The sequence below is a fragment of the Typopeltis vanoorti genome, chromosome 12 (assembly GCF_054136105.1).
Source record: "Typopeltis vanoorti isolate ZY-2024b chromosome 12, IOZ_Tvanoo_1.0, whole genome shotgun sequence".
NCBI lineage: Eukaryota > Metazoa > Arthropoda > Arachnida > Uropygi > Thelyphonidae > Typopeltis > Typopeltis vanoorti.
Window position 1 is genome coordinate 33,760,012 of NC_143560.1, and position 14,213 is coordinate 33,774,224.

Here is a 14,213-nt window from a genome sequence, read left to right on the forward strand (position 1 = left end):
ATTAAAATTACTAATTATCTTCGGGTAGCTATTCTGTGATTGGCCGAGGATGGAAGCTAGCTGCCTATTAGACGTCAAAAGTTAAGACTAAATGGTTACGCCCACTACCACTACAAATAAAACTAATGCTCGACCACCAGGCTGGTGATCTCTGGCTTGGAAGAAATATAACATAATAATCTTAGATGCACACACGAATATTCTTCTTGAAGAACATTCGTGTGTACATCTAGGAATATTTTTTGTGAGAGTTTTATGTCTTACCCATTACCTGATGTACTATTGATAATTGACTCACAATTCTTTTAGACAACATTATCTCAATTTCTCTTTATAACTCAATAAATATACTGGAATCTGATAACTGCTTGTCCTTCTTGACGGTTTATCTAATAAACTCGAGTCCAGATAAAACCTCATCAATCCCGCATGAGACCGTTAACTCAATTTCAGCTTAAGTTCTTCAAGCCCCGGAATTGATTTTAACCCAGTCTTTCCAACCAAAGGACATAGTCGGTAACGACTCACTCAATCAATGGGATACTTTCAGTTATAGCTCCATCCTCTTTTAATCGCCTGGCAGCTTAAACACTCAAGTACGAGCTAAAAAAACCTCACTCTATGCCATTTTCGGGCCAATTCTCTAACAACACACATTTATTCTATCGTGTTGCTCGGTATTCTTCAATATCATAAAAAAGAACATTTCTACAAAAAAATATTTTATTTTATGAGCTTACCACTGCCAAGTGCGAGTTAGCAGTGGTGAGCTGACTCATACAATAAACGTTATATGCATCAACATGTCTAGACATGTTTGGCTTGATCCTATTATAATGATGTGCTCTTAAAAAAGAAAAATATTGGAGTATGAGATTACTTTTAATGTCGGATTAGCATTTTATTATAATCAATTAAAATTAATTTTGATAAGAAATTATATTCTTGTTAATCCTTTATCCAAGTGGAAGCAAAGTTTGCACGCGAAATATCTTCATGAATAGGCTACTTTTATAAAGAGGCAAATGACTTCACATCAATTGGCTTAGTATTCCATAATGCCAAACACAGGCCCTTTGGAACGTGTATAATGCTATGAATTATGGGAAATGCCACTATCCAGACCAGTTTCGATCATTGAGGTTGTTAAAATGAGGGATCGCGTAGATCCCTCGTGGAGAGGGATCTACGCGATCATTCCAAATCTCGCTGAGTGACCCTAAATGTTCAGAAACAAACTCATCCCACTTGACCTGAATCTCTTCAAGACAGGAACAGCAACAGTGGCTCCACTCAGTGACAGACAAAAACCCACTACCAAGCAGAACCACTCTACTCCCAAGGAAGTAAGCAAGCTCAAAGGTGAACACATACATCATCTGTGATTAAACAAGAATATAATTTCTTGGCATCTTTAATTAAATTTATAACCATGTGAAAAATATTTTCTACACTGTATTTAGTTTTACCTTATCTAACTTTCAGGTAGGTGCGATGTAACCCAGCTTCATGAAAAGCACAGAAAATGTTGGTGTAGTCCAAAAACACGCTGCATCCCTATAGAAACATCGCCACCTAACACCCTTGAAATTGGCTTCTTTCCAAACTGTGCCATGGTGGAACAATGCGAAGGCACCTGTCGATTACGTAACATGCACTGTGTTCCAGTACAAACCGAAAATATATCTGTACCAGTAAGTATAAAGAACTTTTACATCATTGTTTACCAAAGAGTTAAACGTAGATTAAGGATTTAACGTACCAACAGCTCCATCAAAAGAATGAAGTAGTTTTCAAAGCGAAGTCCACAGAATTTAGTATTGTAGAAATGTTGGCGAAATGATATTTAAATAGGCATCTTATTTAGTCATTGTCGTATTCTTTTTTTTTACATTTAATAAATGTTATGTGTGGATGAACTTGCCAATGTCAATTAATCGTTCACTTCCTTGGAAATCCTATTATTTAAAAATAAATAAAATAAATGACATTACCGGATTGGTTTTATTTCAATAATAATAATTTCTTATCATCATACAGAGTATTTACCTATAAACAACTGAAACATATTACTTTAGATTTTTTAGAAGCTCCCTGGAGCTTCTAAATATTCTTTTCTTTTCTGTAGTGATTATTATACTTGTATGTTATGTGGTTTGTTGACTGTGGTCTTGTTATCTGATATGTTGTTCTGTAGTGGCATAAGTGTTTCACCTTAAATATTTTGTGTTCTGTCCTTGCTGCCCGAATAAGTGTGGGCTGTTCTCTTGGTTCCCAGAATCAGTTTTACCATTACTGAGTGAATAAGAACTGTAGAATCGAGGTTAAACTGTGAATATATGAGATTTATTTACATGCTTAATGAGATTTTTATGGAGAACACAATTACAGAAATTGAGTAATATTTAAATTCCTAAAACTCGTGATAAGTCTATGTCCTTTTCACATATATACAAGCAGTCACATTTTCTTTTTCCCCATCAAGGATTCACTTTAAATGAACATTTGTGACATGAATCGTCTCATCCTCCTCCTCCAATCCCCACATTGTTTCTTTAATTTTCTGACTCACGATATCTTCCTTAGTGGGTCGTATTGCGTACATCCCCCTTCGCAATAGTTTAACTTCAAATTGTATGCAATCAAAACACAGCCGAAAACTTTTTTTTTTTTGTATACTTGCTTCTGTAGTCTGCATGACTCAGTTGGACAATTTGCAGACCGATAGTCTTTTGTAATGCCGTATATTTTGATTATGCACACCTCCTTGCAGTATGTTTAATAAGTCCCCACCGAACAAACCCACAATCGCTCTTTCCCCATACTAATTTCCATGATAATACATTCCTATCATTAACACAGCTTCATATCACGGTCGTTCTCAGTCGTACTAGTGGATATGGCGTTTGTACACCACAGCGCTTGACCGCACGAAGAAAGACTTGCTTTCAAATCTAGTCGACGACTAGAGGAAATTTTTCTAAGCTTTTTTTCAACCGGTTCCCGAGTTAGTCGATCTCTGGCACGGGCAAGCGGGTTTTTACTCCAGGAAACTCGAGTTTTTCGTCACGTAAACTCAAGAAAATCGACCATAGAACCCACACTATTTTCAATTTCTGTAATTGTATTTCAGACATTTCTTAATATATATATATATATATATATATATATATATATATATATATATATATATATATATTGTATGGAGCTAATACATAATACATAATAATGTATTAGCTAAAATTTGCGATCAAATTAAGAAAGTTCAACGATAATCATCAAAATGCCGGCAATAGTTTGCTTTGAATATTGCATAACTGCTAAGTACATCACTCACCGAAATCGCATTGTCTATTTCAGCGTTTTTCAAACTTTTCCTATGATGGAACACTTCACAAATCCTGAAATTTTAACGGAATCTTATAGTAGCGTATCATCAGTCTCGTATTCACTGCAAAGCTAAATGCACACTATCGCTGCAGCAAGCTGTATTTCATCGCAAAAATGCGACAGTGCACACCACATGCGTAACGGGCCGCAGGACATTGCATTGACCTTGCATGTGACAGCACGTTTCCTAGAATAGATACCTCCGTACTTCACTCGCGCTCGGAGGTGTCGACAACAGCGGGCGGCTGAGTCAAGGCCAGCGCGTGCGGGCCTTAATAGCACAATCCGCACGCTAAGTGAGGAGCGCCTGATTTTCAAACATGTTTGAACTTGTCGTAACATTTAAAACCATTCCAGGCTCATATTAATTTTGATAATTTTTCACAGAACACTTATTCACTTGCCGCGGAACACTGGTGTTCTGCTGAGCATAGTTTGGGAAATGCTGATATAGACGAATTAGAGAAGAGAACAGGTGGAGGTAGCTTTTTAAGGCTTTCGAGTAGGTTTCTAACTGGCCTATAAACAGAACACAATCTAAACCATGCTAGTACATAAACAGAACCAGTGGCGTACCCAGGATTTAATTTTTTTTGGGGGGGGGGGGGGCGCCGAGTTGAACGGATAAAAATAATAATTTTAATACATCAAAGCCAGTCCGTTCAATCGTGATGTGCGATGGTAGATCTTAAACAGTTTTTAAAAGGCGTAAGTTAGAAAATGACCTTTCACTGACGCATGTTGTACCGGAAGCGTTGCAAATATTTTTAATAAGCTATAGATGTTAGGATACATCATTTTGTCACACTTTGTAACTGCATCAACGGCATTTTTGCATGGAGCTATTGCAAACGCTTTTTCAAATTTCTTATGCCACAACTTGAATTCGGCGTTCAAAATTTCTGGATTTGTAGAAGGCAAATCACCGGCAGCATAAAATTCACACAACTGACGAAAATCTTCCATTGCACTTGCGGTTGGAGCATCTTTTCCATTTGGTAGAAGAGAAAAAAAAAAAAAAATTTTAAAATGTTTCAGTTCCGAGTGAAACGATCCTGAAGTTGAGTCAATATTTGGTCAATAAATGGAATGAAATAGTTCTCCTGAAATACTCTTCTACAGAATCGGCTGGAACATTGGATTTAATGTTTGTTTTGATGAAGTCCTTGGCTTTGTAATGTCAATATTAAAATTATTGGCTTTTATCCATGCTTCATCGTAAATATCTTTAACTGAAGAATCTGGTGTTTCACGAACGGTATTTAATTGAGCCACATCATCATCAACAAAATTTAGGGCAATTAAGAGGTCACTGTCAGATTTTTGCATTATTTTAGACAATGGTAAGGTGCAGGCAAATATTTTTTGCAAGCTAAATAAAGATATTATAAATCTTAAAAGATATTAATATTATAAACAACAAGGACGTCCTGTCTTTTAGGGGTATTGAAGAAATTGTGTACCTTTTCAATTATGCCAATGCAATTTCTTATTTGTCACAGATATAGCATTTCCAAGTGCCAAATTCAAACTATGTGATGCACAATGAACATATAAAGCTTGTCGATTTTATTATTATTACATAAAACCTCCAGGTAGTCCAAAGACATATCGAGGAAGGGCACCCACTCTACAACTCTCCGTCTTCACCAACCACAACTACAATCATCATCATCATCTACACCAATGCTGTCTACCGCCCATCACTACCACTAGTATTTTCACAGACAATCACAAACATCCATACACATGGCGGGATTCGAACTCGCAGCCTTTTGGCTGGAGAGTCGGCCAACCAGGCCGGATATGTATAGATAAAAAATTAAATTTTGTGGATAAAAATTAAAACGAAGTTTTAATTTTTATTAAACAAATAAATAAAATGATATTACTATGTCACTATTTACTTTTAATGAGATGGATGAGCTTCTTGACCTTGCAGAGTTGCTGGATATCTGGCTCAATATTGGTCAACTTCAGTCGAAGATCGGCGCGCACGCACTAAGACGAATTCTGTATTTTGTTTTTATTTGAAGGAGCGATGAAAATCGTTTCTCGCAAAGATAGGTTGTAGAAAACTGCATGACGATTTTTGACTTCTTCAAATAATTCGTGAAATTCACTTCTCACCGAAGGCGAGATCCAGAATCGAACCAAACGACGATCACAGAATTGCATTTTAAGCCCACTGTCACTTGAAAGCTCTTTTTCGATATCGAAAGGTCGTTCTCGTGACTGCAAACCTGAAATGGATCGTGAAATCACAGAAATTTCTTATAAAAAGTTATTCGGAAAATGTTTCCAAATTCTGTTTCAGAGTTTTGAGGTGGACACAAACCCTTTCCCAGTGGTTAAATTCTAAACTAATAAGTTTCGGGGCCCTATTCAAAATAACCAATTGTATTTACCTTTTGAATACTATCCGGGGAAGTTCCAAACCTCCCCGTCCCTTTCATCAAGCGTTCGTAATCAGACTACTGTTGATATCGACTTTATATACACATTCAAACCTGTAAACAATTGTTGAATAATAACACAATAATATAGGCATAAATACCGTGAAGGGAGAAAAGTCACAAACAGAAAAATATTCCTACAAAATAACCAACTGTATTTACCTTTAAATGCGATCCACTGGTCGAGTGTCCAGAAAATCTTTCCTTTCGTTCAGCGTATTAATATTATCGAATTCAACTGATGGAAATTCTGTGTTTCTGTGGATTCGTTACGGACCTCTTTCTCTTCAGAAACCACACACCAACTGTCATTACAAACTCGTTTTGTATTATCACTGTCATCGGAGCTATTTTTCCATTTAAAGGAGGTGCCAATGTACTTATCCATAGTTGAAATACCGAACTTACTCGCATATAACTCTCACCCCTGATTTTACTTTTCGAAAAAAGAGATTAAAAAGTTTCGCGTATACCTCGCAAATGAAAAAAGCTGAAACACGTTCAGAGCAGGGCGATAGTAACTTGCTCCCGCGGTAAACAACACTCCCTTCCCCAATAGCCACTATATTGCAGAGGCAAGAAAAACGAGTACTTTTATTATGCCAGTGAATAAGGTATGAGCAGTCTGTGTAATATATTTCTCGACAAATAGTGCAATTAGAGACAACTGGGATGAAAACACACTAATTAATAAATCACATGTCCTCTCATACAGAAACTATGCTGTATATATATATATAGAGAGAGAGAGAGAGACTCAAGCAAAACCATATGTTGCACCGGCAAACACAGTATCTAACTAAAAACTATTGTTATTAATTAGATTGTGTGAGTTCGCTCGGCATCAATAAAATTCAACCGAAAGTGTTAAAATTCGTAAACGTGTTTAAACTAATGCTCTTATGACAGTTTCACATATTATTGGAATTCGGTTGAAGAGAGTTAGCATTTCAACTCAATTGTCAGCTTGCTTTTCGCGCGATTTCCGAAAATATATAAATACTGGAGTTAACTCACAACACATTTTGTCTAAGTATTACTTAGCACTTCCGAAGATATATTGAACCTTGGTTGAAGGAGGAAAACTTTCAACAATAAAAATCAATACACAACAAGCAATAGGTTGAAATGTGGTCATGTGGACAACTCATGTTCACTTCAAATCTGACAAAACAGCAAGGGAAGGTGGAAGCAATAAAACCATATTGTTTTCCACTTCACCCCTCTTTTATTACTCGTCATTCTGCTGCTACAAATTAAAATAGTGGCAGAATGTTCATTCCACGAACATTCTACCACTATTTTTTTTAAGTATTCATTTTATTTTAATAATTTTTACTTACTTATTCAATTTTAATTTGTTTCGTTTGGATAATTAAAATTTATGGATTTATTTGGTTAATGTAAGCCTGTGGACCACCTGTCCCATCGTTGCGAACCACCTGTGGTCCATGGACCATAGGTTGAGAAACATGCTATAGGGTTTTCTCTCACCTTATGTGACCCCTAATTCATAAGCATTTTTGAAATAGAAGACATCACACAACATAAATGAAAAATGAATTTTAATTAGGAAAAGTATTTTGGAAACTTTTCTAGTGTTATTTAACTTTTTCATTTGGGGGGGGACAGAGCTCCTTGGCCCTCTCCCTGGGTGTGCCACTGGACAGAACTGTTAATCATAAGAAATAATAAAAATATTTCACCCCAATAAGATATAAAATATCATCCGTTCTTTAGGCAAACCTCACTTTGTTGGTCTGATGAATATTTCATGGTAATAGTCCTACTTTTAAATACTGTATATTATCTGTATATTACCATTCATTTCCTCATCACGCTTAATCTATTAACAGCTTACTGGACTTGTATTTTTCTACATTTTATAGGTTTTTCAGACTCTTATGGTCTCCAATAATCAGAACGACTTCAAATGTGTGAGTGTGCAAGTTGAGAAACATGTGAATTGTAAATGCCAATGTAAGATCAAGGAATCTGATTGTAATAGCAAACAGGTAAGGACATAATTTTATATACTGTGAAGGAAAATGGACTTCTCGAATGTAAGATGACTGATTTGCCTTTCACTTCCTAGACGTTCCAAAAATTACTTAAAATGATATAAAAAACGCGAATGACAAGAATGACAGTAATGACTGAGCCATTCTGACAACTTTAATTTTATTCTGTTGAGAAGAAAGAATTACACTCGGTTTGCTGAGGTGAAAAGGATGTTATTATATGGCTTTTATCGTTTTTAAGAATATACGTAGATTTCCCACATTCAGTTTACCAAGCCTAATTTCTGTACTAAATGTAGCGTGCTTGAATTCCAAGATTTGTTGGTATTTAAGTTGTCTTATGTTCTTATGTCTCTCGGTATGGGAAAATACAAGAGACAGTATGAATCGTTGTACGTAGCATGAGATTCACTTTGATTATATAGACGAATTAGAGAAGAGAACAGGATCAGGATTCCGATTAATTAATCCATCAATTAATGCGCGCTAAGCGAAAGCGCGTTAAGCGAATGCAATAAACAATAGGAATAATTATAACTCATCCATCAGTTAGCGTAAATTTTGAAAAAAAATTACAGTATACGCTATATTAGAAGATAAAACCATCAAAGTTAATAAAAATCAATTATTACTTCAATTTATACTTAAAGTCTAAACATTTGAGTGAACTACGTTTTTACAAAAAAAAATTAAGTAACGATGTTTGAAATAATGCAATTAGTTTTAATTGAAAACTGGATCAAGCTCTTTTGCAGTTAGCTTCTTAGTCGTAACATTCTCTTCTTGGTCGCACTCCTTATCTTCTTCTTCTTCTTCATATGCACGCTGTTCTTCTAGTTGAAGAAGACCATTCTCGCTTAACTGTTCTGAATAGGAATCCAAGTTCTTTTCCAACTGTGCTGATTTCTTCAATAATGTTAGATCTTGGATTTTACGCACGATAAACTAACAACGGCTTCAGATTAAAGTCGCCTACTGAATTGCCTTCTAATAAAAGCGTAAGATCAGATGTTTCAGTTTTAGCTAGGAAACTTTTTGTTGGTCAAAAGAGACCAATTTCGTCGACGTTGAATATTTGCCGATCATCATAATCACTCTCCTGAATTATCCTTTGCAATTCTTCAGGAAAAGGAAACTGGAATCTTTATAAGCACTAGCAGATTTCCTCCAGTTATTCTTACGTTATGCAGTCCATCTCGATTTTTAAAACGGTCACTCCATCCTAAACTCGCAGTAAAGCTTTCACATTCCTCTTGAAATTTGGTTTTCAATGATAGCTTTTGCCTGAATATTCGATGTACTAAGAGGTATTCTTTTTTTGGTTACAATCCTCAATCCAGAGTAATTGAAGATGCGCCACCTTGACCAGTAAATGGCTTATATTTCGGGGTGATCTGCATGCTTAAAGAAGCAGTAACAACTTTTCCTTGTTCTTTGTATTCTTTGCTCTTATTTAATATAGTCCGAACTGTAGACGCGTTGTATCCCAGGTCTCGCACAGTCACTGTATTACTAGCGCCACTTTCATGTCTATTAATGACTTTCAGTTTTCAGCTGGCTGCAGATTGGCGACAAAAAATTTCGCGTAACGTAAAATTTCGCATAGCATAAAAAATCGCGTTAACTAATTAATCACTCGCTTAAAGTGAGAAATAGTATCATTTCACTCAATCGCGTTAGCTGATTATCGCGCATATCGAATTCGTGTTAAGCGAGGTTTCCTGAACATAAAATCTCTTCCGCTTGATCAAAGTGAAGCTAAATGGAGTTGGTACATAAAAGTTCCTAAAGAAGAAAGAGCTCGTTGTTTGGGACAGTACTTGCATTCTTTCATAGTCAGTCAGGGTATTCCTTGGTATCTAATGCTTACAATGGCTAACAGCGTAATCTGTCTGACTATCGTATTATTCAGTACTGATGCAAAGAAACCGCTTGTGTACTGAAATACAATCATTCGGTTCATCCTTCATGATTCATGGAATTGTTGCATTGATTTTACACCTGACGTATAAAACCAATGCAATAATGTATGAGAGACAAAAACCAGAGATTCCGGAAAGAAAACCATGCTACCTCCGTAATGAGATTGGCTAACTCACCTTCAGTTGAAAACCATATAAAGATTCCTCTCGTCACAAGAATCGAACTCAGGTCTTTCTCCGATAAAAGAGCGCAATGGACCGTTGTTCTTCCAACTGGACTATGAAGGCACTTAGGGATCATGCTGGAATGCCCAATGAACTCGATCCCTCTGTCCACGGCTTGAAAAATGTGTGGGATCACCAAGAAGGCACATCTCATTAGTCAGATCTTAGCTTAATTGGGGTAAACTCTACCACAGTCACCTAATATATATCACAGTTACGAGTTTAATCTGATTTCTAGTCAATTTAATGTTATGGCTAATTTATACCGCATAACTACTAGTGTTTAAGCAATATGTTAACTACTTATATATTAGTGTGCTTATTACAGAAAACCTAAACCCTATAGATAACAAGATTGTTTTTTTCGTGGGATCCCTGTGAAAATGTTCCTAAAATTATCAGAAAGAAATTACGACAATGAACCTACAAACTAAACAAGTGATAACTATTCACTGGGGGGAAAAAGTATGGGGAAGGCTGTTATAAAGGACAATAGTATACAAAATAAAATAAGAGAAATAAAAGTTGATGTAATGCAATGTATTTGAATCTGAATTGGGAAGGGATGTTAACTAGCAGCTACTTATTCTTCAATGGTTAGAGAAAAGTGAAGGAATAGTCGTGGCTAATTCAGAGAAACAGCAATCATAAAAATATCAGTGCTTTTTTTCTAGGAAAAAAGGTACCGGAACTCACATCTTATTAAGCTTTTTATTAAAGAAAAATGATATTCAGATCTTAATTTAAATGAAATATAAAGCAGCTGTTGCTGTCACGAAGTCGCATAAATGAATTAAATATAATTTATCTTCAGTATTTTTTTATTTTAGACATGATCAAATGTAAAATTAAACAAATTAAAATATACAACCAAAGACCAAATATAAAAGTAAATTTGTAAAAACATTATATAATTTAAGAGAAGTTCATAGTGTTTTCCAAAGTTTTGTCCAATTCTCATGGAACAAATCGTCTCGACTCCTTTCTTTGCTCTTAGTATCTAAGGCCGATTGTCGTCCTCTAAGTAACCACAGATCAACATACTTTGAAGGATCGAAAAGTCTTAAAGGTGGCCCAACGAGTTTGATGAATAAAAGTGCCGAAACTGCTTTAGTCTTCAACGAAGCTGTTGTTGGGGTGCTAATTAAATTCATCTGCGAAAATCCGCGTTCACATTCACTTGCTGAAATGGGAATGGTATTCAGAGCATGTACCAAACGCAACAGTTTTTCTGGGTATGTCTTATCGAGAATGTGTTTGGTCAAGCACGCGAGCCCAAAGTCTAGCTCAACATCTTTGCTATCAAGCAACCTTTTTTCAATTGACTCTTTCAATTTGGTAAAATGTTTTTAGGTCAATAGGAGGATTATGTTTTGGAGCTTTATCGTGAAGTAAAACTCCACGAAAGCGCAGATCGCGTACAGCAGCTGCAGCACATCTATAATAGGGTCCAAAATTCTGTTTTCTTTCTTCAAAAACTTGTACAAGTGCATTTAAAGGTTCATGTCTTGCAGGTCCAAACTTAATTCAGACAATTCTTGGAGAGCGTCACACATCAATCCTAGATCCAATAAAAAGTCTGTAGATGTTATTTTTCTTCTTAAGCCATCATAAGTACATTTATCATTTTTATCTCTCCTAGGATCATGCATCGCATCTTCAAAATGATGCACTAGAGATTCAAAATTATTCCACACAGCCAAAACTGAACAGAAACTAGATGACACCCACCGAGTACTTAAAATTCTTCCAATTTTTAGCAGCTCAAACTCTAGTGATTTAAAAAACAGTTACGTTTCCAAAAACCGTAACTGTTTTTTGGGAACGCATAGTATAGGACATAAAGTTTATCAATAAATGATTTGAATCTATCGATTCTTGAAATTTCCTTTACAGCATCACTTACTGATAATTCTAGTCAGTGATTAGCACAATGCCAAACTATAATAGAAGAAAATTTTTCTGACGGTAATTTTTTCAGTCCAATTTTACACCCTAAAACATTACAGCAGCGCCATCGCATGCTAGAGAAACTAAATATTTTTTAAATAATCTTCTGTCATTCCCATAATAGTTAAGACATTGGAGTAAGGAATCAAATACACTTTTTGCTGTTACGTTTTCAAGTTCGATCAAGTTCAAAAATAAATTTATCGGTGAATTAATTCCAACACCGTCGATACAGCATCGAATATACACTATGAGAGTGGTTTTATTGCTTATTGTTGTTGATTCATCAAGTATCAATGACATTATATTTTTGGATTCAACGATTTCTTTAAACACATTTTTTTCTCATATCTTCACTTACATGATTCACAATATTAATACATGCATTTATTGAATGAAGAATAGGACTCATTTCAATTCCGTTCAGTTCTTGCAGATCAATTTCACTTTCAAAATTATGGAATGATTGGTTTTCTTTTGCTATTTTATATGCAGTTCGAAAAATTTTTGCGATTATTTCTTTTTCACGAGATAATGATTTTTAAAAAAATTTCAAGGGTCTTTTAACGCTGCTTTTATGTGCAGCAGATTTTCCTTGATCGAGCATTTTTTTTCACTAAAAAGTAAAACAAAAAATGCTAAAAAGATATGAAAATAACGACGTTAAATTTACGTCAATTCAATAAAGATATTTTTTTTAGATAAGTCTTTTACCGAAAATCTTTCGCATATTGTCAATTACACGTCCATACAACCATAAACGTAGATGTTAATGGCGTGCGCATGCGTGTTACCGGTAACATTATTTCCATATTTTTAACAACAACGCAGTGTTTGAGAAAGCAATTAGGAGTTTGTGAGGGTAAGGTTATCTATTAAGCAGACCACTCTTTTCTGGAAAGCATTACACATTTATTCTTTGAAAAGCTTTTGTTGTACCATCCCAAATATCAGGATAACATTCTACAGTCGACAGATTCGGAATTTCTATAGTGATATCAGTTGTACGGGCATGAAGTATACTGTTTTCAACGAAACAAGATATCGAGGTCTTTGGAAGCAGAGGAAGTCATAAAAAAATATACAGATGATCTATACTCAAGATTTGAATATTCTCAAAAGTATGGGGACATGGATAAAGAACAGAACTTTCTTTTTGGGAAATAAGATTGTATGGTGATAGTATTCACTAGATTTTTTTCCCTCACCCAACTTCAGAATGAGCAAATCGGTGTTAAAGAGATTGATTATGGAAGCACTAGAAACTCGAATCATTTGTGTACAATACGTTTAATGAATGAAGAGAAATAGAAAGTATAGTCATCAGCAAATCTGTCATAGGATTCTGGGTTAATGAAAAGGTAATTAATTTATTAAAGGATGGCTGTGGGTCGAAGCACACAGCCCTGATTTGTCACGGCATCGAAGGAGACTTATGATAAAAAAAATTTAAAAAAAAACACTCAACATGCAATACACACTGAACAACCAGAGAGGAAACTAGTGACCCAATCACAAAGAGTAGGACTGAGATCATAACATGGTAGCTTCGTAAGGAGGCCTCTATTCTAGACTCGGTGAAATACCTTGGCAATATCGATCTCCAAACTTTTTCATGACTTGTATCCTAACAAGGGCAAGGTTAGCTACGATGTCTACTATGGAGATTGGCGGAATAGATATTGGTGATCAATAACATATTGGTATGCCGCCCTGTAGTGAAGGAATTGGATGTTAAAATTCTCCATCATTTTCGAGAATATAGAGGTGAAAGCAATGGATGGAATGGTAGTCTGATGGCAGAGTTATCTCTATTTTTAGGGACAGGAAGGACACGCTGTTAGGTATCCCAACTTTTAGATGGGATACATAATGGGGGTTAATTCTGGAGCAAATAAAGGTATACTGATGGAATGAAACCACAGGACTTATTAGCATATAGATTGAGGAATATTATTTTTTTCTCGAATAAGGCCTGTGGTCAGCTGTGGTTAAGGGCTATTTGTACCAAAGGAGCATGTAAAATCGTATGGTCCTTTGTTGGGATTTTGAATTTTTGAGGTAAGCTGAGAGCCATCTTAGAGCGCTTTGGTTCTATCACTGGAAAACCGAGCTCGGATAATGTTGTGGAGTGAGGAATGAAGAATTTCATTCCACCAAGCATTATTTCATTTATTTGGTTGGAGCAGGTGTTGAATCAATAGAGCAAAAACAATCAGACCAGACTATGGAAAGATCCCGATGTTCAA

General features: G+C 35.5%; 1 protein-coding gene across 2 annotated transcripts in view; it reads left to right on the plus strand.

The window, feature by feature from the left end:
• Pvf1 (PDGF- and VEGF-related factor 1) overlaps window positions 1-14,213 on the plus strand; it is a 45,457-nt gene that overhangs the window by 6,784 nt on the left and 24,460 nt on the right. Inside the window, exons 3-4 of one of the 2 annotated variants that reach the window (XM_090402212.1) lie at window positions 1,486-1,694; window positions 7,736-7,861. In XM_090402212.1, coding sequence (XP_090258338.1) covers window positions 1,486-1,694; window positions 7,736-7,861 — 335 coding nt within the window. The remainder of the gene's footprint in view (window positions 1-1,485; window positions 1,695-7,735; window positions 7,862-14,213) is intronic. The other variant, XM_090402213.1, reaches the window with a different exon arrangement.